General features: G+C 38.0%; 2 protein-coding genes across 3 annotated transcripts; both read right to left on the bottom strand.

Annotated features, from left to right (window-relative positions):
- Window positions 1-7,707: 7,707 nt before the first annotated feature.
- gmppaa (GDP-mannose pyrophosphorylase Aa) lies at window positions 7,708-17,342 on the bottom strand. 2 transcript variants are annotated; one of them, XM_034134535.1, is made up of 13 exons: window positions 17,230-17,342; window positions 16,451-16,548; window positions 16,118-16,221; window positions 14,483-14,675; window positions 14,273-14,332; window positions 14,054-14,184; window positions 13,892-13,906; window positions 10,840-10,974; window positions 10,446-10,543; window positions 10,164-10,210; window positions 9,917-10,009; window positions 8,933-9,101; window positions 7,708-8,335 (listed from the first exon to the last, which is right to left on the bottom strand). In XM_034134535.1, the coding sequence occupies exons 1-13, from the start codon at window positions 17,267-17,269 to the stop codon at window positions 8,235-8,237; spliced, it is 1,284 nt and encodes a 427-aa protein (XP_033990426.1). In that variant the 5' UTR covers window positions 17,270-17,342; the 3' UTR covers window positions 7,708-8,234. The 2 variants fall into 2 exon arrangements, with proteins under 2 accessions (XP_033990426.1, XP_033990427.1); XM_034134536.1 differs by lacking the exon at window positions 13,892-13,906.
- Window positions 17,343-20,998: 3,656 nt separating this feature from the next.
- pnkd (PNKD metallo-beta-lactamase domain containing) lies at window positions 20,999-27,723 on the bottom strand. Its single transcript, XM_034134176.1, has 9 exons — window positions 27,565-27,723; window positions 25,709-25,824; window positions 25,304-25,416; window positions 24,800-24,858; window positions 24,615-24,707; window positions 24,070-24,233; window positions 22,574-22,660; window positions 22,286-22,401; window positions 20,999-21,436 (listed from the first exon to the last, which is right to left on the bottom strand). The coding sequence occupies exons 1-9, from the start codon at window positions 27,720-27,722 to the stop codon at window positions 21,263-21,265; spliced, it is 1,080 nt and encodes a 359-aa protein (XP_033990067.1). The 5' UTR covers window position 27,723; the 3' UTR covers window positions 20,999-21,262.
- Between the last annotated feature and the right edge of the window lie 173 nt (window positions 27,724-27,896).

Genomic DNA, 27,896 nt, shown 5'->3' with positions numbered 1-27,896 from the left:
CATTAATTAAACCAAAATACCTAATTCAAACCAAATACCTACCTCCAAAATACCTACCTTTTCATGACAGCATGAGGGCACAGGTGTTACTGATAATATGAATTATGAGTTTCCTTAAGTGTCCCACTTAGCCAGCCTAGAGTCAATTAGTAATGATTAAATACACCTGTGCTTTTACTATTATGGGTTAGCTGTCCCCAACTACAAATAATTACACTAAGCTAATAAGGCTTTTTTATAAACAGAAATACTACACAACTGACACGTTAAATCGTTGTTGTTGCAGACACATGTTTAAGCAGACATTAGCACTCCACTATATGGAGTTTATTAAATACACTTATCTGTGTATCAGATGATAATGTTGTTACGCAGTTGCTAGCTAAAACAATAGCTCTCCCCCAGATGCAAACATCAAAATTGTCGATTTTCATTTGGTATTTTTTCCATTAATAATAAAAGTAGTGTTTGTCAACTCTGAAAAATAACCCTCAAGTAATTTTGAAGACACTTAATTTACCTGTAAAACATTTATCCGGCCGGACAATTTTCCCTCCGCGGCTCCACAACATCACAGCAAAAGTTTGAAATGTAGATGCGTGATTTGAGAAACACATGGCTAGGTTAATGCGAAGCTAGCTGCACGTCACCGTTACGCGCCTGTACAGCAGCAAGATACAAACTTTACAAATTAGGCCAAGAAGTGTGTTTGATATTTAAAACATTTAAGTTAAATTGTCGTTGTTTTTGATGCGAATCGTTTGTTACCTTCAAAGTGTTTTATAATGTAAAAACTTTCATTTTATAAAAAGTTTTTTTTAAAGTACACAGCCAATCTTTTTTTGAGAGTAGCTTCTTGTAATATTCAGGGACTGTGGGAAATTGCAGTAACATTAGTAGAGAAGTGTTGATATATCACGCAGTTTTTAAAAAGCCTGTATGATATCAAGGCAGCAGGAGGAGGATTTCAGATGTTGCAACTTCTTTTCCAAAGGTTTCATCATTGATAGGATCAAATGGTGTCATGTAAATTGACCTGGTTGAAAAACAAAACCAATGTCCAATATCAAGATTTTCAACATTTTGACAGTGAAGAAAGAGGCAAATGTATTGCATGATTTAAAGCCCCGGATGATTGTCAACAATTGAAAAGAAGGCCCATTTGTTATTATTGTAAATAATGATTCCTTGCATTTCTGAATTCAAAATTACAATCTCAATTATAAAGTCTCTCTTTATAGATGTTATTTTGCAGTGTAGTTGTGTTTCTTGCAACCTACAACAAAAGTGTCCATAGTTATTAAGAATACAACACAGATTTCTAGTGCTGCTGTTCTGGGGTTTCAACATTAAAGGTAAAACCAATCAAAGACACAGTCAAAGTCAATGCAGATCATAAACAGCAGTTTAGCAAAGTCATCATCAGTTTTACTTAAAGGTAGGGTAGGTAAGTTTGAGAAACCGGCTCGAGATACACTTTTTGTTATATTCCATGGAATGCTATTAACATCCCGATAGCAATGAATATCTTAAGTGCTTTGACAACAAATCCATACAATAATGTCATCTGTGGAAGCCGTAATACTGTAAAAAGCACGACCAATCATTTTAGCTGGCCCGGCTAAAATAACTGGATGGCCTACCTGCCTGTCAGCCTTCCATCTGTGCACAAACTTATCTCGTGCCCTCATTGGTCATGTGCGCGTTTGCGTGTGTTGGAGGAGGGGCTCTGTAAGGAAGTAGCAGATTTTCTCCAGTTGTGTATTTTCAAATTCTAGCGATCTCGAGCCGGTTTCTCAAACTTACCTACCCTACCTTTAAAGTGGACCTATCATGCTATATTTAAATGATATATTGTAGGGCCATACCTATATAAGGTATATTTATACGTTTCTGTTTTCAAAATACCAAACAGATCATGCATTTTAGCCATGCCTCATTTCGCTCTATGTGCTTTTTGCTGTCTACGGGTCTGATTCTGCTGACCACGCCGCCCTGCAGGAGAGGTGAGCCGTGCTCTAATCAGCTGCTGGGCTGTCAGAAGAGGGGGAGAAAAAGAGATCTCCGTCCTCCGTGTTTATATTATATAGAGTCGTTGCTGGTGGACTAACCGGAGAGAATTACAGTGCTTGCATTGAGCAATCCCTCCCCGCAAGCGTTTGCAGCGGGAGCAAACACTTGCCTCGGGGAGGGAGAAAAAAAGCCACAGCGGAGAATAAACAGAAGGGTAACCATGGTAACTATGAGTCTTCTTCGCTGCTTTTGTGGCAGACTACAGCGCCACTTCCAGGCCTGGCATATGTACTACAGCGTCTCCAGCGCTTTCGAGCGGCAATGGCCGGCCGTGGCCCAACCCCACATTCCCCTGATAATAATAATAATAATAGCTTGCATTTATATAGTGCCTTTCAAGGGACCCAAGGTCGCTTTACAGTAATAGGGCAAAAACAAACATAACAAAACAAAAGTCAGACAGACAAAACAACAGATCGATTAGGGGCCGAAAGCCTTGGCAAACAGATGGGACTTGAGGGCCCTTTTGAAGGCGTCGAGTGTGGGGATGTTGCGAATCTCCACAGGGAGAGCGTTCCAGAGGGTGGGGGCTGCCACACTGTAGGCTCTGTCCCCGAAGGTTCGCAGTTTGGTGCGGGGGGTGGTAAGCAGGCCAGAGTCTGAGGACCGCAGGTTCCGGGGTGGGGCATGTGGGTGAAGGATGTCCGATAGGTACTGGGGGGCAAGGGCATGGAGGGACTTGTAGGTAAGGAGGAGTACTTTGTAAGATATACGGGACTTGACCGGCAACCAGTGTAGGTGGATGAGGGTGGGAGTGATGTGCTGCCACGGCTTTGTGTGTGTGAGTACCCTAGCAGCACAGTTTTGGACATACTGGAGCCTGTCCAGGGTTTTTTTGGGAACCCCGAACAGGACACCGTTGCAGTAGTCCAAGCGGGTGGTGACAAATGCATGTACTAGGGTTTCGATGATAGGTGGAGAGTTGGCCCAATAGCCGTAAGCGCCACCGTCCTGACGTCAGGACAGTGTTCAAATCTGGATCAGTTTTTATCAGATCCGTTGCAGCCCCTTTTTTAGAGATTTGGGTATGGAGGAAAATAGAGAGGGTTGTGTTTTCTGACACTTGGTGAGTTCCCTGGAACACCGGGGACACATATTCATGTATAAAAGACGTACAAAAGTGCATTTTGCATGATAGGTCCCCTTTAAGGAAGAATAAATGTAGGACAAATATACAATGTTTTGAGTTTGGCCCAGCTGTGAACTCCAATGAGTTCAAGTATGGGGGAGAAGGTGACCTGGATGGGGTTATAGGGGGATATAGAGAAGGTGAATTTCAGGTCAACATGTGTGGGTGAACAATCTCTCTCGGCGCTGATGTCCTTCAGTTTTTAAACATAGATAAATAATGGATCTTCACAGTTTTCTTTTTGTATCTCAGAGTTAGCTGAAGTGGTTTGAGGCTTGAGGCAACTGGAAAGCGTCATGCTGAGCTGGAGCTCATAAAATACAAAAAAGCTGCTGATTAAATCAATCGTGAGCCAAAGCCGTTCTACAGTTTTAACTGAAACTCGTAGATGAATTTCAAAACCAAAGCAGCAGGCTATCGTTGTGAGGCTGTCAGGTATACGTTGAACGTTTTAGTTTTCACCTGTACTGTATACCCTAACATTACATTTTATGAGGGCTAGATTCGAATATATTTATTTATTTATAAGAAATCCGTCTGGATCTGCCGCTGTTTGTGTCATTTGTTGAACTGCATCGCTGCTTGATGTTTGCTTCTCTATAGTTTCAAACTTTCACCATTCAAGTTGGTTTTCCATCAATTGGAGATGCAGTTGATTTGGGGTTTTTGGTCAATGAAAAATACATTGCCAGCCTGAATGATGTGCAGAAGTCTCCTCTGGCTAATATGGATCACAAGGGAGCTGATGTCACTCTGCGCAAGAGCGGTAAACTGACGCATTGCCCTCCTTCAAAAAAACAAATATAAAATGTCCTTTGTGATTAATTAATTAAATGTTTATTCTTCAACTGGTTGTCAGTTATTTCTTACACTCTGACATCAGCTGTGATACAACATGACAATTGTAACATAGACACATTTACTGTACAGTGTTTGTTTATGTTTAAGCCTAGATTAGTTTCAACTAGGGAAGACTTTGATGATTGATTTCATTTAACAAAATTGTATTTATTGCCAAGAATACACGGATGAATGTAATAGTGTTGGGGATTAGACCCCATTGTGCTAAAATATATATTTGGGGAGGGGGAAACCAATATTAGAACCCCCTCCCGGGGTCTAGACATGGTGGTGTTGGAGGGATGAAGGGATTGAAAGGAGCTGAGCTGACAAACTACATTGTAAATCAGAGCATTTTGCAATTCATTTAAAAAAAAAGTTGACACAATTTAATTTCCATTCTGTCATTCTGCTCCACATTAAGTGATTTCTCTCATTGTTCGTGGTAAATCCTGTGCTCAGAGGAATCTGACCAAAAAGAGAAAGAGCTGCTGAGTTTATAAAGGGAAGAGAAGTGGAACTAAGACTGTTTTCAATGTGGGGATTCTGACTTGGCTTAGCTCCTCGGTATTAAACTTGCCAAAGCAGACGGTGAAAGGCACAACAACAAAACATGAAAATTGGGTTTTAATCAAACAGCGTGGAAACTTCATGACTTTATATTTCATGCTGCATTCAAAGTTGTAGAGAGTAAGCACTACAACAACACGTTTTCTTTCTTTCTTGGAACTGGTATTTAGTGCCATGAAGTTATGAATCACAGCAATATTAGTCAGGCTATTAACATTTGAGCAAAAATATGTCAGTGCTGTATTTATCTTGCTGAACCTTGACTCAGCGTAGCCGGCAGTGGCTGAAATTAACAGATGGTGTTTGGTTGTTTATGCAAATGTGTTGAAGGACAATTTTTATATTATACAACATCTTGTTAATACAAATGCAAGATTATTCCTTCAGTCAGATTTGAGTTGCTTATTGTGCATACTTCCCAAAAATAATGACACAATAAGAAAATATTTTGTATACTGTATTTCATGGCAAGTTCTACATGTAAAGTAATTTCATTACCACTTGATACACTTACAGGCATAACCAATGACACCACAGATATGAAAGAAAAACACAATATTTTATGCTCAGCCAATACCTTGTACATCTAAGAAGACTAAACAAGCTAAAATACATCTTTCTACATGGTGTTGTGCTGTCATGTTGGTGCCATAAATGTAACTTTAAACCCTCAGTGTTGAGAAAAGTTTGCCTTCCAGTTGGCTTTTCTATTTCAGGGGTTATTACACCACATCTATCAAAGTCAGAAGTCAAAAAGTCTGACTTAACATTTCTGGAACACAGCACATCTGCTGAGTGAGGAACAAAAACGCCCGCTTTACACCTCTTTGGAGAAGTGGGGAACAGGCGCTCTTTGATGTTTCAGAGCACAGTTTAGCACAACATTAGTATTCACTGGTGATGCATGACATGAAAGGCAAATGCTATTCTTCCTTACCGTATGAATTTGTGCAGTGTGAGACGTCAGTTTCTATTTGACAGCTCATTTGTCAGTCCTTAAGGCTTATAGTAGGCTTCACCCTTTCAGTTTACAGACACGCAAATCTCCACCTATTCTCTCAGGTGGAAACCTCCCTGGACCTTCGCCCATAAGCACACACACGCATACATCACACTTACACACACCTTTTGGGGAGTTACAATGACTACTGCAGCTGTTTCTTGGTTTATTTGTGTCTTATTTTGTTTTGGAAAGATAATATTGGAAATGTTGCGTCTGTGTTCATGTATTATCCCAGAGGTGTATGTTTCTCAATTTTTGTATGACTACAACCTGACTAGCAGCAGAGGTTTTCTAAATCAGGCACTAATGTGAACATTTACAAACACCTCGGCGAGTTTTGTGCCCTCATTTCCCTTTCTAGTTAAACAATGCCTTTAACTGTCACATCCTAAAGCCCTCTGATCAACTCATAACTTGAACATGTGTCCTCAGCAGAGATTCCTGTTAGAAGCAGGAAGCATCGAGCCACTGGAGACTTTCAAGAGGCTAATAGCGACACTTTGGATTTCCTCATGCTTCACTTACAGGAGGCCTGTTATATCGTACCGACTGCCCTGTGTTAAACACAAGTCGTGGCACAACAATGGCTTGTCAGACTAGAGAAGCTGTTAGTTTAAAAGCCTGAAATGAGTAGCTAATATGTCATGGGAAGAAAAACACCTTCAGTATGATTCAGTCTTAGCCTGCTGCCCTTCAAGAAATTATACTATGTTATTGTGTCAAATAGATATGACTGCCTCATCATGTCTTTGCCTTACTTAGTCACACATTGGATATGCAACTTAATGAGTATTCCCTGATTTTCCTTTTCAAAGACACAGACAATTTATATTTGATCTATCAATGAGCAATAATATGTATTCCAACACTACTTGTGTCGACTGGTATTATCCTGAAAAGTTTCAAGAGCATAATGTCAAGGTCCAGTAAAAATGGGCATTTGAATTTTTATTATGTGTTACACTCTGGATTCAGACTTGTATCTATCCTGCACTCAGCTAAAAATGAAAGGAAGTTTTGAAAAATGAATCCTCCTTACATCATTAACTACCGTATTTATTTAAATTAACACTGCATACTTGACAAGATTCACATTTCTCCTCAGCTGGTGACTTCAGATAACAAAGACTAGTATTGTTACCATTGCCATCCGTTAATTTGTATTACTACTCAATACAAAAAAGGTGTCACATGTAATTTTATTCCACATAAGCAACCTTTTTTACTTCCCTGTTATCAGTCAGACATACAGTATTATTCAGGGCCTGCCAAGACATAGCCTTACACCATAAGTTAAAGACTAATGGTAAAATTAAAAATATTTAAAATTAGAACATATATTATATTGGTATCATTGAAACTCTGATGTCAGGTTATAACAATGAATTTTAGAATTACAAAATAGATAAGAAAAAACATTCCCCCTAAAAAAAAAACACTAGACAAGAATATTATATCAGAAAGGGGAGCAGAGAAACTAAAATCTAAAAATCTGTTAGTGGAAGCCAATTAGATCTAATGACTTTTAGGATTGCCTTTCATGTGAGGAGCGTGGGGGTTTTAGCTAATTAATTACCATCCCACAAAGAGGATAAAAACACTTCAATGACAGGCATGAGGCAGTGCTTTTTGAAGAAGTTAGGCACCTGAATCATCAATGGAAAGCACAGGCACCTACATATAGAAATCTATTTACCTAAACATTTACATTAACTTGTTTTTCCCCCGTCACTGGAGGGTAGTTTGTGAATAGACTTGATTAAGTATATCATTCTGCATTTCCTGTATCCCAATTTAAATCGCTTCTTAATAGACACGCTCTTCGCAATAATTGGAACAAAAGTGCTGAAGTGATCATGAGTGCTCGAGGGCTTAATAAGTAAATGTTAATGTGCTGTATCCATAAATTGAAACAGTTCCTCCAGTGATTGCGGAAGCACCATTTAAGCATCTTGTGTTGCTGCTTATATGGCCGTCTCCAGGCCCCCTGCTTAGTTTACATTTTAAAAAGGCAACATCACTTGATTGCAACGTAAATCTCGAGCCCGCTGATTTATTTTGGTGGTAGTCAATTTTTGAGACAAACAATGAAGATGGTTAACGGTTTTAATCAAGAGCTCCACACAAATAATCACCGCTAAAAATTAACCACAGTCAGTGGCCAAGGATTTTTATTCCCTAATAATTCCTCTTCTCACACTCAAGTAACAAGTCTCAAGTTTATCAAGGATGCCCTTGAGAAAAACAGAGCGTAGTTGTCTATACACCTTTTTTTTTTAACATCATATTATATCCAAGAAAATATATTACACTAGTATTTGTAGTAATTTTACAGTTCGGTAAAGTTAATATAAAAACAATTTAAACCCCTGGCATGACAGCATTTTTCAAGGAGAATCAACATGCTTGATTAACTTTCCGTTAATGCTGCTGACACCCAGTGATGCATAAAGGGCTGAAGGACAAATATAAAAAAACTATTTTTCAAAATGATTTAATGAATGCCCCCTATCTTGATATTTGACGTCTTATATACAGTAACTCAGAGGCAGGGCGCTGTGTGTCCAGCAGCATTCTTCATCAGTGACAGTAAGTGGACAGAAGCCCGAGTAAGATTAACTAGAGAATAATTTGGTTTTTGAAGCTGCGGTTGAGGTCTTTGTGTGGTAGGACGATCGAGTTGAGTATAATGACCTCAGAAGGGATGGTCACGTTACAACCTGAGGAGAAAAGCCAAGGCTGTGATTAGTCTCTGTGCAGGACATGAGACATTATATTTCAGTTTTAAAATGCACTCCTGGCATTTATCATTTGATGTGTGTTACATTTCTGGTTTGTTTTGAAAGATGAAAAAGAACCCTTAGAGGTAAAACTGTAATAAAATGTACAAGAAAATAAAAAATGTACAGAAAATAATAGACTAAGATCCACTTTCTCTGGGCACTAAAGTGAAAGAAGTGTTAAACAATGCACACTTTGCATTAAATAACACAATGACACGTCTATAATTCAGTTATGCTTTCTGTAGCTGATTATTACTGGAACATGTAAAAGACCAATATGACAATTATGACATACATGTCAAATAACAATTATTTTTAGACAACTGCTTGAACGGATTCCAGCATAAAACCCTTGGTCTAAGCAAACTACATTTAGAAAAATGAAAGCAGATTATTCTCATTTACCACTTACTTTTCATTTATGTCAAGAACATTACAAAAACGCTAAATAGCAAAATGCAGTTATGTTATTTAATATATGATCATTTTACACATGTAAGGACTGAAGTTTCTCTTAGGTCAGAGCATGCTTACCCAGAATAGTAATAGAGGGTGTGAGTTTTCCCTCTCTGAAGAGCGTCTCGCTGTCAATCTTTGCGAAGGGATCATTTGGGTTAGGGTCACTCGGGGTTCCTTCTACTCGGGCCCACTTGCCAATAGTGCTGTCCCATCCCACAATGCTGTTCAAAACACAGCAGTGATCCTACAGGAAAACGATTTGACAGAAAACATCAACAGTTCATTAATTTACTGTACAATGACGTAAAGATCAAGAAAGAAAAAACTAAGTGTTTCAGGTATTCCTACGTGCTGTGTTAGATAATGTTTCTAGGTAAGACAAACAGTCTAATTAGAGTCTTTAATATTCAAGTTTAAACTCAAGTGAGGTGAGCTGATCAGATTTATCTGCCCATTCATCCTGGGGACATCCTAACGTTTTATTAGAAACATTATCCACACTTCAACAGTGACTTGTCTTGAATTAATCTTCAAGCTTGTGTCAAACAGGAAATAGTGTTGCCCGTGCCGCTCACAAAGATGTCATTTTTAACGATTTGGAGGCTTGCATAATTTAATCCCATGTCTCCAATGATGACCGGGTGCCTCCGAAATGAGTTCAGACTGCAGGTGACTTATTGTCTTCTATTGCATACTTCCTACAAGGACACTTTGTTAGTTGAGCTGCCCTTCTAAATAAACACCACCTGTTTGTTCATACAAAGTTATACTCTGAGGGAAGTTAATCATTTTAGCAATGGATGTTTTGCTGCTTATTTAGCAAAACCTTAGACTTAACAATAAGAGTTAGTTCATCTGCTTATGTGGTAAACAGATGAAAATGGCATCATCAATTCAATTCAGACATAACCTACTGTGCATTGCAGTGGATGGCAGAACACCAAATAACCAAGCCACTGCAGGAGAGGATACAATTCTAGTAGGAATATCAAATCCCAGCCGTGTGTCCGAACACCCTGGCTGGGGTTTTTTGGTCAGTGATAGTTTACAAATGCTCACCTGTAGAGTGGCACCATGAAGGATGATGGATTCCCGAACTCTGACCCCAGCACCAATCGTTACTCCTGTGCCAATCGAGACATTGGGGCCCAGCTGGAGCAATACAAGGAAAGAAAAAGTTAGATACACTTGTATTTTCCATCTTTTCTTTTACCAAGAAAAGCTACATATTTTACACAAAAGGATGTTCTGTTAATTTAAATGTGTTCAAGATGTAAAGTGCAACTCAATGAGAATGGATGCTTACCATAGCAGTGGGGTCGATGTTTGCTGTAGGATGAATATAGACATTACCTAGGAAAATGAGTGAAAGTATGAATAGATTTGTCTCCAATAAAAAAGAACAAAGCTATGGAAGACTCAGGTGTATTTGAAGATAATGCAGTAGCACTTAAAATGGTTTGGCCTATTGAAGGAAAATGTACATGCAGGATTCTTGCTGTTCTGAGTATGTATCTTCATTGTTGATTGCACTTATTGGATAAAAGTGTCAGCTAAATGAAATATAGTGTAATGTAATAATTCTTACCACTTATTTTAGGCCCCCCCTCTTTAATTGAGGCCAGTCTTTCAGGGTGAGTGGTGTGATACTGGTTGAGGTACAACCGACTGGCGTAAATTGCAGACCTAGGAATCAAATACAAACATACAACAAATGCTTAGCATCAAAATATAGATCTCAATAGGTGTTGGTGTACAAAAACAACATATAAAAGTAGGAATTGTTATTTGCTTAAGAACAATGAATAATACTCTCAAACTATGTTCAATTTGAATATGCCATACTTTTTTTGATTTAAGCCTATATGATTTACAGTCCGAAGTCTCTGTTCCTCTCTAAGCTTTTTAAAGGCTACAGTGTTGTCACAAAAACGAATTTATGTGCTGTTGAATGTGGAAGCATTTATGAAATGAGCACTCACCCTGCAGATTTAATCTGGCTCCAGAAGCTGAGGGTTTTATACACGTAGAGTTTGCCCTGTCCCGCCAGGGCAGTGAAAATGTCCTGCTCCAGCCTGATGGCCTCCGCCCGGTGCCAGCCGTTGGTTGGCTCCTCTCTGCAGGAGACACATCGTCACTTCATGGCACTGAGTCACAAACCAGGGCTGGGGGCCACATTTATTAAAAAACAATCTTGTGCACAGGGTTAGGGGTTAGAAATCCAAGACAGAGATGGGATGTAAACAGGAAATATGATGAATAATGTTAACTGATTATTGGGTTTATTGGGTGCAATTATTACTGTAGTAACACCCAAGCTAAACTCAGACACTATCCAAGTGTGGTTGCCATGTATCTTGATATTCTTTTGAAAAATGTATTGAAACATTATTATTTTTAAAAAAAGGCACAGGATTTCACAGAAGACGTGGCCCTATAGTGAACGCAAGTGAAATACTAAACAGACGATTAGACACACTGACACTCACGGATTAGCATTCTCCCCAACTATCTTATGAACTATAAATATGCAGTTAGAGTTGTATTATAATATTTGGTATCGGAGAGGGTGTAAGTAAACATATGTACTTATATAATTGAGGATGAGTTTGTATTCCTGTTGCCCCACTTTAAGAGCCAATATCTACCCTTATATAGGTCATGATATTGGATGTTTCGTGGTGAGTAAATAAGTAAATACGTCAGTCGGTAAATCCTATCTTAAACTCTTTATTAATTAAATGCTTGACTAATTAAAAGTACTTGCTCATTTAATCAAGAACTTCAGCAAGTACATCAGCCTTCCTGTTAAAATGTGCATATTGTTATCAAATTAGAAAGGAAGTGTCTATCATGATACCTCCATGTATTATTTTCCAATGATACGATCCATGAGCTGACAACTGATCGTCTAGCAGCTAGCCCTACCCCACTATTAGTAAACTAGTCTTTGATATTTCTAAAAACCTATATTTATGAGCAGAAGCAACCCAGTGGCATCATTATTTCCAAATTTTGCTAAAGCCAAATAAAACGTGAATTGATTGCCCTACAATCCATCCCCCAGAATAAATTGAGTTCAGTTAGTTAAAATGCATCATGATGCTAACTTTGATGGTGTCAGAGCTGGGCTTATTACCTAGTGGTGATCCAAAACTTAAGTAGAAGAGAGTATGTGCTCCATATTAATCAGGGTCTCTGGCATAGTGTATTGTGAGAGCCCCTAGATGAAACAGTTTTAAATATTGATGAAAAGAATATTTTAAAGGAGTGCACCCATAATCGAAGTTTTACCAAAAAGGAGGGGATGTGGTTAGAGGCAAAGTGCTCCCCTAGAGATTTTGCAGTATAACCCATCTCATTTCTATCAAGCATCTCTGATGAGTTCAACAGTTTCGCTGATTCAGTGCCCAGCTTGATTTAAGTGCTATTGATGTTAGGCAGGTGAATTATGCACAGCGTGGCTTGACCTTTTCGTAATATATTTCAAGTGTCCTTGGGGTGCCAAATGCTAGGTGCTTTACACCACAGTGAGCGTTAGAAAACATAAAAAGGGAAAGTGTCAAATCTCCAAATATTTACACAAATAAAATCCATAAAGTAATCCCATGTGTTTTTATGGCTTCTGTGAGTGACCAGTGTGCAGCCACATGCACATTTAGGCTATGAGCAGACAGGAAACGTTTTTTAAAAGCACAGCTGGGAGTGTAGCAAATACATCAATCAGAATATACACAACCATTACTTAATTCTTCATGGTAGCTGAGCAACAAAGTTTCACAAAAGCAAACTATCTTTTAAGACGTTTTGCTAGCTAACCTAAAATAACAACAGGGATATATTAAAATTAAAATAAAACTAGATATGAGGAAGTCAGTTCAGTTAAATGCTTGTCCTTAAAAAGATCAACGGACAATCACAAAAAATGCAGGATGCAGAGTTTAAACTCGGGAGAGCAAGCTACGATAAGGTCAAAGCAGGTTTTTTTTACATTTTTGCAAGTGGATTTTGTCTTTACTCTATGCAAACGTTTTACATTTTGGGAACATTGTATTTGCATACTGACAGTTAGATGAGCAGATTAAAAGCCTTAGGGCTGGGAGAAATAAAGAAAATAAAGTATCTTGAGTTTTTTGAGCAAATACCTCTTAGCAATATTGTGATGATATTATAGGTAATGTGGATATAATGACTAAGCCGGTAAAGGCAAAAAATAGAAGCACAAGAACAGAGTGGTTGATTCTGAACATGATATTAACTTACTGTAAGGTAGCCTTTAAAACCGGGAATAGATAACGTAAATATCACAATGAACGATAATGTGATATTACAAATATAAGAAGATTACTAATCTAATATCACAATATCAATATAATAATAATAATGATATATTACCCAGCCCTACATTAAATATAAAGCCAAAGCCAGCTGCCAGGTAGCTTAACGTAGCACAAAGAAGCCAAAGTTAGCCTGGCTTGATCCAAAGATAACAGAAAAGCACATATATGGCATTTGTTTAACCTAATCAAAAACTGAAGAATAAAATCCAGAATGTATAATATCACAGACTGTTTCTTGGCTCTAGTGTTGATTATCTTGATTTTCTTACCTACGGACAGAGGCAGGCTGATTCATCATTTCCAGTCTCTATGCTAAGCTAAGCTATAACCGCCTGCTGGCTTTAACTTCATATTTACAAAACAGATATGAGTCATCTCATCTAGGTGTCTGATGGAAAGTAAATAATCATACTTGTCTAACTATTCCGTAGTACTCTCAGATAGGCAAAGATCCTGTAGTGTAAGTTTCAAGCACAAACATTTGCCAAAACACACAATAAGTAAATAAACCAAAACAGGCCTCAGGCAAAATGGGAGATGCATAATTGGACGAAAAAAAGGGCACACCAAGAGGGCACACACACATTCACAAAGCAGCCTGGGCAATCTCAGCCTTCTCCTGGCTTCTACAGCTCACACCATACACTGTATGTGCTCTATCACTACACCGCGTAGCCTGAGGGTCCTCACTTACCCATCGTATGGATATCTGATGATTGTGTGAGCAAACAGTAATCATGGCAGGGATGAGAAGGGAAGGAAAAAGGACAAATGAAGAGAAAGCAAAGACATGCAATAAATGATGTTCACATGCATTCCCACACACACATCCCCATGATGGAGAGCTTCAACTCACAGCAACATGTCCTGCTGGTTCTTCTGAAAGACAGCACCGATATGCTGGAAGATTTCCGGGGTGAAGAGGTATATGCCGCAGTTTATGATGTCGCTCACAAATGTGCTCGGCTTTTCCACATAATGCAAGACCTGAATAAAAAAGAAGAGTTGTTGTTATTTTAAGATGAAACAGTAATGAGTGGCTATTTAAGGAAAGAAGATAGGAAGGGCTACTTACTTCCTTTGTTGTCTCGTTTTCAACAATACAGCCGTAGTTCATGGACTGCTTTCTGTTTGCCTGAAAGAATGGAATTTAGAAATCAAAATTTGACATCCAAGAAGCCAGATCTCATATTTCATTATATTCAGCAAGCTAGACACAATAACAGAAAGAAAAACCTTTTGGAGTTTTACTTTGACCAGATCTAACAAGTTCTATGAGTCTCACCGTTGTCCCCAGGATAACAAAGCTGTTTGGTTCTCCGTGTTCCTTCTGGAAGCTGAGCATCTCTGCAAGGGGAAACGCTGAGCAAACATCCGCATTCAGAACGTAGAAGGCCTCTGGACTGCCGGACACGATCTGATCTCTGAAGTGATAGATGCCCCCCCCGGTGCCAAGGGCAGCATACTCCTGCAGATACCTGTGGTGCAGAGTCAGGAAGATCAGCTAACCTGCAGTCATTCAGCAGGAGCGGTGCAGCAGCAGTTTCTATCAAGACCATGACTTTAACGTATTATAAACATACTTTAAATGGGTTGAATTCTACTAACAGCATCGTATAAACATAGGAAAAAGGAATTACTATCTATTCATAATTCTTGATTATAGTATATTACAACTGTTCCATTCCATTTTTTATTTGTTCAGTTCATCGTATGCACAAACTCAATGTATAACAATTATTTACAAAACATGTCTCTGTAAACACACCATACCCGAAAAGGAGCAGGGAGAAGAAAATAATCTTATATTACCTGCCGCTTTCTCAAAATAAAGAAAGAAAATAGAAATAGATGGTCTGTCCTTCATGTTTTCTTATTAATACAAATAATAATAATGTCATGTTTATTTTATGTCCATGAATCTACTTAAAGGTGGGGTAGGTAATTTTGGAGAAACCAGCTCGAGATCGCTAGAATTTGAAAATACACAGCCGGAAAAAATCTGCCACTTCCTTACAGAGCCCCTCCTCCAACACACACGAACGTGCACATGACCAATGAGGGCACCCGGCTTCCACAGATGAAATTTTTGTATGGATTTTTTGTCAAAGCACTTAAGATATTCATTGCTATCGGGATGTTAAGAGCATTCCATGGAATATAACAAAAAGTGTATCTCGAGCCGGTTTCTCAAACTTACCTACCCCACCTTTAAGTAATGTTATTAATTACAATTTTGAAGGTACTTTTAATTAAGTATAACATCTAAATACTTCTCCAACCACTGCTAGTAATATAATACAAAACTTGTTTTACTTTGAAAAAATGACAGTTAGTGACAATTAATATTATTAATATTAAGTATTATTATACTTCGTCAATAAACAATGATTTACAATGTGTTACGACAATAGTCATAGCGCCTATAACTATACCTTTATAAAGTGCTATAAGAGGCCAATATAAGTATGTGTTTTTTAAAGAATTTTTCTGGGCCAGAGTGTTTTTATTCCAGATACAGTGTTAAAAGGGGCAGACAGAGGGGATGACATTGCCTAATGCTTCTGAGGGCTCGTGTGACGAACCTGCGTATCTGGCAGCGGAAACATTTTATGGGCTGCCAGCTCTAACCACGGAGATATGGTCAAAAGTTATGTTTATAATGTATTATAGACATGGGAGTCATAGAAAGTGTTACCATGTTTAGGAATACTATCACAGTTTAGCACATCTAAGAAAAAAGTGTTCTTTTATTTTTTTTATTATGTGTATTAAAAAAAAATGCACTGTGAAAATGTCTTTATAAAACTAAAAACATTTTTTGAACAAAGTATATAAGTCATCTATATGCAAGTGTTACTGTATGAATGTTCTTATTTAGTAAGGTAGTCGAGTAAGACTAAGAGCTTTGTTTCTTTACCTGATGGAGATTTTAAACTCCTGCTGTGCATTGAACAGGAATCTGTTCAGTTCTTCATTTGGTTGATAAAAGCCGATGAGCAAAATCTCCTTCATATTTGGTACCTTGTAATACAAAAAAGTATTTATCAGATTGACTCATTTCTATTTGGATCAGTTCAAGTACAACCCCCATAACTGGTAACTAACTTAAGACAATATTTCACTTGAATATAGAACATATCTACAATGTAACCCTTATACAGTCTAGTTAGGCATCCAGAAATCACCCTACATTGTACATTAAATTGAGAAAAACTCATACTCATAACAGTTGTATTGCAGTGGCACTTACCTTGGCACATGCTTCAATGTGATGCTGCAGCATGGGCACACCAGCTACAGGAAACAAGGGTTTGGGCACTTCAAATGACAGGGGCCTGAACCTTGTGCCTGGAAAGCAATGCCGGGGATTACTCTTAAATCAGATTACAATGCAGATCCCATTTTACTCCATGTTTCTAGTATGCGCTATTAGTATCTTGTATGGATACAGATCACTCCTTAACTACAACAAAGGGGATGCCATGTCCTCTCACATTGCACAACTATTTTAAAACTTCTATATAAAACGTAATTCCTGTTAAAGCTCCACTTGCTTTACATTTACGGTACTTATATCTTAATATGTATGAACTGTATCTGCCGAACTGAAAAAGGTGTCGTAACGCAAAGATAACACGTATTATTAAACACATTCCTTTAGTAAAGGTACTTTATCATCTTAAAAAACTCATTTATAAATGGGATTACGTTGACTTGATACGAGATAATGGAAGGAGATTAAATGAGCAAATGATAATAGTAGGCAGGGTATAAACAGCAACATAACCGTGCAAGCTACATGTATAGACAGTGTTGTTATTTACATAGCGTAATTTAACGTTGTAATCATCAAGTGATTAGGCTATTAGGTCATTTGTTTGTGTGCGGTCCCCTCATTATGCCACGTCAGTGATATAAACAAGCTCTTCGGGTCTTTGGAGGTCTTGTTGGTATTAGCCACCTAGCTTCGCTTTAACGAAGCACAGCTGACTCTGAAAACACGATAGGAAGGAGTTGTGTTATGCTCACCTTTCTGGGGGCCTCCAATTAAAATAACCGCCTTCAACATCTTGACTGAGAAGCTTTAATTTGTGACAGACGAGGGTGCCTGGAGACTACACCTGTAACTGTTTGGTGACACTTCCGTATCCACTTCCGGCTTGTGACGTTGACGTTATCAGAATAAAAGCACGGAGCAGAGTGCTGTCTATGTGAAACGGAGTGGAGAAGACTTTAGACGTATTATACAAAATCTATTACCAATACAGTTTTAAAAGGAACATTTATATTTCGTTTTCCTATGGTTGTAAACTAATAGAACAACCAATCAGACAACAGTAGTTTAAACAGCCCTGTCTCCTGTGCAGATTCTCAAATGTTGGATATGGAAGTAAATCTGTACCATCGGATTTTGAAATTTAAAAGCAATTGTATTTATAACACTGAATAATTATGCATTGAACTAATGTATCTACTCGTTTTCACTTTTTTGATTAAATGTTTACAAATTTAGAATCCAAATTTCACTGTTAAAAGATTCAGTATATATTTATATTAAAGTGGCTCTAATTCAGCTGGCCAAATTCAACTGCAACATTTGGGATGTTAAAAAACATTTTGTACAGATAAAATTCTGTGTAAGTAAAAACTTCCTAAAAATGTTAAAAAATGATATCTTATGTTTTTTCACCAAGATTAAAACAAAATATTGAAAAGTATCCCTTTTTTTTACCAGAATGACGATACCAGTTTGGCGTTATCTTGTCAAGTAATTTTTTGTGCTACCCTCTGTCTAATTATTCATGATTTTATCATTTTAAATGGCATCTGTAATCAGCCTTTTCAACAACACACATGTTGACATTTTAAGGCAGGAAAAGCACAGGTGTTAGTACTCACATGAACTGTTTCTTCTATAAAAAATGATTTATTTATTTATTTTGGAATAACAATAAAATAGAAAATACAAATACCCATTGACCTACAAGACATAGGACATTATACTTGGACAGCACATTCTTTTATGACAGATTGAGTTTCTGTTAATGAGTGCAAAGTTCTGGTTGTGGTTGTTTTTAAATAATGTTTTTATATATGTTAGTTACACAATGGTTCTCAACTGGTGGGTCGCGACCCAAAAGTGGGTCGCGGACCCGTTTCGAGTGGGTCGCGGATGTGTGAGTGAAGAAAAAAAAGTTGAAAAATTGGAATTTTTTTTTTTTTGGGGGGGAAAAGTCAAACTTTTATTTTGAAGGCCCGATTTTCTTCTCAGAGTGTACCAGAATGCGTAGTTTATGTTAGTATTTCTAAAAATCTCCTGGGGGAGAATCCCCCCAGACCCCCCTGCTGGGGTTGGGTTTCAGCATGTGTGCCTTTTTATATAGTTCAGCTTTGATTCCATCATCTCATTAAACCTTTTTTAAAAGCATACTTTAGTTCTGTGAAGGGATATAAGGGATATATGCACTGTACTTCACTTTTATTAATATTGTATGCGCAAAAGCGTATATATTAAAGCACGATTTTTTGTTGAATAGATTTGAGTGCTTCAAAATGTTGGGTCGCGATGTATTGACCAAGTAAAAAGTGGGTCCCGAGGCCTGACCAGTTGAGAACCACTGTGTTAGTATATATATGTATTTCTAAGAGTATTAGGGGCTGTGAGTTTCAGGAGCTAATACCTAAATGCTGCTTCTGATGGTTTATCACAGGTTTATAATTTACAAAGGCATTAAAATGCTGCCATTATATTGTGTAATAATTACTATAAACTGTTTTAATATGCTGTGTCTGGGGCCACTGAGGTGGATCCAAGACACAAGATATTTTGTTTTGTTGTTCCATTTTATCACAAGGCTTTGTCAATGGATTATTCTTTTCTCCTGAGCGTCTCCGGTATGTGCGTAAAGTAGGTTATTCCCTTATTTGAGTTTAGGGAAGTTAAGACGTTTGGGAAAAAAAAACTCAGCTGTCATGAGCACTCATAAAGACGACAAATAACACATACACAGCTTTAATGAAGGAGTTCACTTTCATATTTCCTCATTAAAACGTAACCTGAAGTAAAACAGTCTCCCATGCGGTGGTATTCATAACTCAAACATATGCAAATAAGATGGGAATCTGCATCAAACAAACAGAAAAACATTTTAGTCAACTATCACCAGGGGACAAGGTGCTTTGATACGCGCCCTACTGCCGGAGCAGCAGAGGAATCTGAAGAGCGTTCACAGCTCCTCAAAGGTTTAAAGGTTTTATTCCTCTGCATTGTGGCCCATCTCCACCTAAACAAAATCTGCATCACATTTCCATCACAAAGAGACATTGACAAACAACAGAAGAGGAATATGTTTCATGTGTGTGGGAAGAAGATTGTTTATTATACTGAAATAATGTGTTCATTGTATTGTCACAGTATAATAAATCCTTAAATATATGAAAATAATATGTACAATTTGGGTTTTCAAATTGGCTATTAAAACCACAGTCAAGGTCACATTGTATTCTCATATAATAAACTTTATTTTTTTAAGATCTTTCCATCACCAACTTACTCTTAAATATTACACATTTTTATCAAAAGTGGGAAGTGATTGCAGAACATAGCTCATGCCTACAATTGCTTGATTGAACATCACCCTGTACATTAGATAATCTGTAATCCAAAGGTAAACATAAAAAGAAAATTATTTCTTTAACAGCCATTCTGTCATGTCTCATACATATCAATGCGCTACCAGTCAAATCTATCACATTTATTGCTGATCTCGCTCACGCTGTGCAACTATGAACACTTGAAAAATACAATTCTAAATGTGGAACAATTGGTTCAGCAAAAATGGGAAACATGTGTTCTACATCTTATAAGTGTTGGCCAAAAATGAACGAGCAATTTAAAAAAAAAAAGCAGTCTAATCTAGCATTCTAATCACGTGCATTGTAAATAATTAGTGTCAGCAACACCACTGAGTTAACTTTTAAAAATGGCTCTTCATGCAGCAAACAAAAATTCACATGAAAGGCTAGTGTACAGACCTTTTACCGTACAATGTTCAATTACAAACTGACAGTAAACAGCAAAGAGTGTATGTAATTTGTTAAATTAACCGTACCAAAAATAATATTCACAAACACTCAATTACAAAAATTACAACATCCATGGAAAAGTTACCCTCCTGCAACACTGTATATGTAGGATGTATATTAAAAACAATATTCTACTTGCCCTTAAAGTAACCCAGACTATGCATTTAAAATACAGTACCTTGCTTAACATGCTAAAGTAACCCATGTAGTATGCAGACCTGTTTTACACACACAAATCAGAAATCTGCTTGTACCTCACATAACTTAAAGTTACGCATGCACACTTACATTACTATTAAGATCTTTATATTAAAGAAACAGAACTTTTCTGTCTATAAACACAAAATTAGCATAAAATACCGTACGTGGAGAGGTGATAGGCTTATTGAAAATATCATGTAGTAATTTTTATTACTACATGTTATTTTCCTGCCCACTGCAATAACACTGTACAATAAATCACCTCTGGCTGGAAGAGAACTCTCTGCTCCATAGTTTCTCTAGAAATAAAACCACGTTGTACATTTTACTCATACATAATCTGTTTCATATTTAATACTCCATAATTCCATATATTTTGAATATATATATATTTGTATATATATATATATATAATATCTGTATGTATATTTTCTATTTTGTATTTTGACATGTATATTTTATATTTTATATTTTATTTTATTTTATTTCTATTCTTGTATATTTTGTTTTATTGTAAAATGCCTTTTATGCTGCTGTAACAAAAACAATTTCCCAATTTGGGATCAATAAAGTACGATCTATCTATCTATCTATCTAATGAAAAGGTTCTTAGTGGTATGATTTAGGTTGATAAAAGGTTAACAAAATTACTTAATGCCCCTTAAATGTACAAAACAAGTCATTCTGAACAGACTTAGCCTTTTTAATTCAGTACCTCAGCTTCACATGGTACCACTGTCCAGTCCAGGTGTTTAGCTGCTTAGTGTTTCCAGTACTATCTCCTGTTGAAGAGGTCTTTGCGTTTCCGCAGCTCCTCCAGCACCCGGGCCCTGAACTGGGTCCAGTCCTCGTCCTGGAGCTGCTGGACGCCCAGGGCCACATGGAGCTCTTCAGATTGGCTCCGCAGGAAAGGATTGTACTGTTTTTCTTCTCCGATAGTGGAGGGACACTGGAAATAAAGAGCGTGTTAAAAAAAGAAACCCTCCTCAAAATGAATGTAGTCTCAATGACTCGTATGTCATTCATTCACAGAACAGGATTTTGTACCAAGTGGTTCCTGCCAACTAAAACCACCACTGCATTGCATTTCTGCATCTCGGCCTTTTAGTCAATAATAAATCACATTTTAACTTTCCCTTTTTATGCATTTAATTGAGAATACTCCACAATGATTGCCAATCCTTATAATACAACTCTAACTAACCAAAGTTAAAAGCAGGGAAACAAGGAGTTCATGTTTTACTAGGAATTTGCTATTATATTTCCTAATGTAAAGCTCTCATTCGTCTTCTGCAAAATAAGCAGTCAACGAGCAAGAAGAGCTAAAGTTGCTAATTTGTTAACATGTCACTTGTGGGTGAAAGCACAGATGTAATTATTAACTTAATGACGGCTGTTGTTGTGCATGCTGTCTCACTGTCACAGATTATTAGGACACTCGAAAATAACAGAACCATTGTTGATGTTATTAGTAACACCTTTGCTTTTCCTGCTGTGACAAGTCAACATTTCTGCTGCGGAAAAGCCCTTTTATTACCGATGTGTGAAACTGCCTGTAGTGCCATGCTGTATAGATGGCAGATAAAAACTCATCTAAATTCTGGATAGGCACTTCACTCAACAGTGAACCTTTGCTCTGCTGCAGACTGCATTGCAGAAGAGACTTGAGTGTGAGAGCCCGGGAGAACAGCGCTGTGAAAGCAGGTGATAAAGCTTTCTTTCCAGGTGCTGGACCACATGAATCCTCTCTGGGATGGCGTGCTATGGAGGCATAACACAGGCCATAGATCATTCTCACCGTGCACAGCTTCTGGGCCCGCTGCAGCAGCACCCACTGAGATTTGTTTTCCCTGGCAGCGTTACGAGGCTCGACCTCAGCAGCAAACAGGAGGTTGTCCTCAGCATATTCATGACCTGAGGGAAAGCCATGGGACACAGAAATAAAGTTTACATGCACAACGACACTTAAACGTTTCGAGCCTCCCAAAAGCCCTTTATGGGACTTTATAAAAAATGACTATGGAGGTACAGAAATGAAGCCAGAGCAACACATTTAAACCACATCTACATCACAAAATGTTCCTACCAGGCCATAATAAAGTTTCATCACTTAAGGAGGCGACTGTGTCCAGAGATGACAGCATTGTTGTGGAACTGCCTTCAAACGTTCTCCCTGAAAACAAGAACAGGTTGTTGTTACTAATCTTAACTTAACAGGTTATGTGTTTCATCAAGCCTTAGAAGGTAAACTATCTGAATGTTAGAAGACCGCACTTTAAAATAAAAATACTTAAAATTGTTCAAATGGTGGAGAGAAAAAAACTATTTCCGAGGTCATGAAGGTTGTTAATCCATACTGGAAATGGAAAGTGAAGTCAGTCAAAGTCAACTTTATTGACAATCTTCTGTGTGTTAGATACAGACAGGGATATCGAAATGCTGATTCTCACAATCCAAAGGAATACAAGTTTAAATATAGAAAAATACCTACATAATCAAACATAAATATCATAGACACATACAGTATATACAAATTCCCACATTAAGGGGCATCAATACAAAATAAAAATAAATATATATTTACGTAAAATAAGTTGCACAAGTATTTTTTAAATCAAGCTGTGTTTAATAGCTGGTTGTATGCGACTGTAACAGTAACGTTGCCCTGCAGTACCCCAAAGAGTACACAAGATGCTGATATTGCATAATGAAACAAAACAACACCACCCATTACTACAGTTCAGACCTGCGGATCACATTATCTTTAACTCCAGGGGATGGGTGTGTAAAACAATATAGGTAATAACAAATGAACTAATAACAAGAAATAGCATTGTCAAGGCCCTGTTACATTTGAAAGCAAAAATGAACCTGCATGGTTTCACTACTTGTATGTAATAGCAGTGTAGAGAAGGAATGACAGTGATATGCATTGGACATTAGTGCCCTGTGTGTGTTTGTATTTTTGTGTGTGTATAAGCATCCAAAGTAGGCATATGAGCCAGCGCTATGAATTCAAAATGCATTCCCCGTACAAGACATATAGGAGCTGTACAAAACTACCATTCTTGAGGTCTTACATTTAGATAAACCACTAGGTATCTGCACACTGCACATGTTGGATTCTCCCATGGAGATAATCCAGTACAGAATAGACTGCTCATAAGTACTCTACCTTTACCCTCCCACACCCCTGAATACCTGTTTCACAGGATGGTTTGTGGTTCTTAAAATATCATTCTATATAAAAAAACAATCAGGAGAAATAATTACATATTCAAGTCTACTTTTTCACGGGAAGATTTCTGCATGAGGACCATAATGCATATCTGACTGTATCCAGCACATTATTTAGCTTAGCATTAGCAAAAAAACAATTCACTATGACCTCATTAAGTGGCCCCATTAAGTGGTACAAAGAGTCACATTATGTGTAGAAGGACTCTACATCAAACATACACCCCACAGAGGTTCTCTTTTACTGTGTGTCATGTGTTTTACATAAAAAAACGAGTTTATGTGAACCACAATGTCACTTCTGTATGATTATTTTTATGATGGATCCCCCCTTCTGTTACTCACCACATCCGGAGAGGAACACCAGGTCACCGGAGAAGAGGCTGGAGGGGGCATCGACCGTCCGGCCGTCCAGGAGGTAGATCATGTGACCCACTGTGTGTCCCGGAGTGAAGAGGGCTTTAAAGTGCAGACGGCCCACTGTTACTGAATCCTTGTGTGAGAGAGGGCTGGGAAAACAAACAAACAAACACTGGAAATGACTACCTTGCAGTTGTTTGCCTCCACCAACCAGTCAGGTTTTAGTTTACTGACAAAAATGGCATTGCATCATTCTTTTATCCTTTTCAACATTTGAGTGAAGTTGTCTCAATTAGCATATCAATTCTGTTCTGGTTTATGTAGGGGAATTGGACATCATCATTGGGGGAAATACACTTGAATCCAGTGGTTTGGACGATGTTGAGCTTAGGGTAGCCACATACTTCAGCAGTTTATACGGAACAGTTTATCATACAATGATAATGCACCGTGCAGTCAGCTGCTACCATTGCTGACAGATGGAACAAGACAGGATGATTCTGTGCAAAGCCGTGTGAGCGGTGACTTACTGCGTGAGGCCAGGAATGTTATCAGCGGCGTTTCCGTATACTCTGCATGAGCTGTGAATCCTTTTCAACCCTTTGTTTCCCCCACTGTGATCCCTGTAAAGAGAACAGAAAGCTGACGTTTGCCAGTATTGGGGACACATTCAAATATTGTGCATTGCTCCTCGTGTTTTTATACAAAAACTCACCAATGCTTGTGTGTGCAGAGTATTGCTTCGAGAGTCACTCCCTCTTCCTCAAGAACTGCCTGAAAGATTACAAATGCTGTCACAACCTTCAATTACCATATTAAAGATAACCTCAGGAACACTTTATTCAAAAGCCTTTTGAGCTGCAAAATATTTCAGTCTATTGACACAGTACAGCAATGGCAATGTTGCTAGTGGGATTGTAATGGATGCTTCTGAGAATGCAATAACGTTGATATCTCACCCTTGGCAGCACTTCAGAGGTGTGGTAAACCTACATAATTTAACTGAATTTGAAAGCAACCATTTATTTCAAACCACCATGGTGTTGCAAGGAGATCTAGAAATGTTATAACTTTCTTTGGCAGTGTGTACAGCAAACATGGATGTGTAATTGCAGAGGATCTGCATAGTTTCATGGATATAAAAGCACCTTACAGACAAAAGAGTCTTTAAAGTGTTACATAAACACAATGCACACATCTAGAGATGTCAGGCATTCACCTGAACTCTTTGAGGGTCTGCAGGGTCTACAACGACTGCAACACTGGAGGCTGTGTCGATCACAAGGTAGCTGTAGTTGTCAGAGAGCACCGGAATGGGAATAATTTTAATATCTGCGGGCAGACAAATAAGGATAAAAAAATTAAGTATTTGGGTCAATATTAAACCTTATTTATTTAGAATGATCAAAATAGACTATTAGCATGTATGATAAAGTTAACAAATAATGTTAATAGTATGTAATTAAATGATAGCACATTTGCACTGACAATAACACAATATACTTTTATAATGTACACCACATGCACTGTGTTTGGTTTGAACAAACAACCGTCTTACAAAAATTAAGGAGTAAGAGCAACACTGTATAAAAAAAGTAACCTGGAAATCCAGACTACTGCTTACCATTGAACTCCATTGGCTGAGATGTGGAGTGTCCAGCAGGGTACTGTTCTCGGGCTTTCCTCATTTGTCTCTTGTAGTACAAGTAGCCAAGTCTGGTCTTAGTGTAGAGTGTGTACCTGGGAAATAGTTCACAGGTTTAAGTGGCAAGCATTAATAATGCTAACCTAACCACAACATGAAGTTATCATCTTTCTAAATGACAAGGAGGTCACGCGTACCCGAGTGAAACATCTAAAAATGTACAGTGGTGCTAAAAGTACTCATTTTGCTCAATTTGACATTTTTTAGCTCTGTTTTTGCAAGGGCAGATTATGTGAGAACAGCACCATCTACAGGCCTGGCATATGTACTACAGTGTCTCCAGCGCTTTCGAACGGCAATGGCCGTGGCTGTCTCCTCCTGATTGGTGGAGTTGGCCCAATAGCCGTAGCGCCACTGTCCTAACGTCAGGACAGTGTTAAAATCTGGATCAGTTTTTATCAGATCTGTTGCAGCCCCTTTTTTAGAGATTTGGGTATGGAGGAAAATAGAGAGGGTTGTGTTTTCTGACACTTGGTGAGTTCCCTGGAACACCGGGGACACATATTCAAGTATAAAAGACGTACAAAAGTGCATTTTGCATGATAGGTCCCCTTTAAAGGTGGGGTAGGTAATTTTGGAGAAACCAGCTCGAGTGCGCTAAAATTTGAAAATACACAGCCGGAAAAAATCTGCCACTTCCTTACAGAGCCCCTCCTCCAACACACACGAACGCGCACATGACCAATGAGGGCACGAGATAAGTTTGTGCACAGATGGAAGTCTGACAGGCAGGTAGGCCATCCAGTTATTTTAGCCGGGCCGGCTAAAATGATTGGTCGTGCTTTTTACAGTACTACGGCTTCCACAGATGAAATTATTTTATGGATTTTTTGTCAAAGCACTTCATTGCTATCGGGGTGTTAAGAGCATTCCATGGAATATAACAAAAAGTGTATCTCGAGCCGGTTTCTCAAACTTATCTACCCCACCTTTAAGTAACAGTACAAAAGTATATTGGCCTCAAAATATGCTCAAGTACCAAAATGCCTAGTACACATTATGCCTAGTGGCCCATTTCAGAATCATAACATTACATTAGAGATTCAGATCATTGATGCATTAATGGGTTTATAACAAATCGTAAATGTAGAGCTAATTCGAAATATATGGTATACTGCTTCTGAATACCCTAACTTATATAATATGTTTAGTTATTAGTTGATTTGTTTAAACCAATGATCTAGATCTAAAAAGCAACTAGTAACTTAAGCTGTCAAATAAATGTAGTGTAGTAAAAAGTAAATTATTGGCTTTCGAAATGTAGTGCAGTAGAATAATAATAAAGTAGCATACAATTGGAATACTAAAGTAAAGCCCAAATATCTCAAAATGGTACTCAAGCACAATACTTGAGTAAATATACTTCATTACATTCCACCACTGCAGTAAATGTAGTATGGCCAAAGTGCTAACTAGCTACACCAGTAAAACCATAGGATAAAATACCAAAACATATCAGAGTGTGTTCTACCAAAGCAGCACAAGATAGTAGTAGATCATGCAGAAGAATCTGATCTTGCAGATATGACTTTACTGTTTGTATGTACGCCAAATAAAACAGTGACTGATGTCGTTTATGGAAATGCTTCGACCAGACTGTCAGGGGTAGAACTTTTGACGACTGGCAAAGTGGCTTAAATGTGGAGAATAATTGAATACAGTCCGGTGGGTCGGCCTCTGAATAAGAATGACAAGATGTTGCTCAGCTACGCTAGCGAGAATCACTGCAATGACAACTAAACATGTTTATATTAAGAAGGTCATAATATACTCACGCGATTCGGAACAACGGCTTCTCTGTGCGGGCCATTATGTTGCTGAATACTTTTCTCCAGAGCACTTGTACTTTGCGTCTGTGGCGAACACATAAACATAAGAAACAGAAGAAGGATGCGGTGGCAACCAGCGTTACCATCCAGTCAGGAAGCGCCATAGCCCCTAAGCGGAACGTAATGACGTGTCATGGGACACGCACACCCCGGAAGCGAGGAGATAAATCAAACAAATACAATAAAGCGATATCGTTTTCATAATGAATTTTTTAATTTGTCTTAAAGACCTTAAAATAATAAAAAATTAAAAATAAATAAAACTGTTAAGTAGGCTA

Source organism: Trematomus bernacchii, unplaced genomic scaffold (assembly GCF_902827165.1).
Source record: "Trematomus bernacchii unplaced genomic scaffold, fTreBer1.1, whole genome shotgun sequence".
NCBI lineage: Eukaryota > Metazoa > Chordata > Actinopteri > Perciformes > Nototheniidae > Trematomus > Trematomus bernacchii.
Note: the sequence above shows the minus strand (reverse complement) of the source record. Positions and strands in the feature narration are given on the sequence as shown.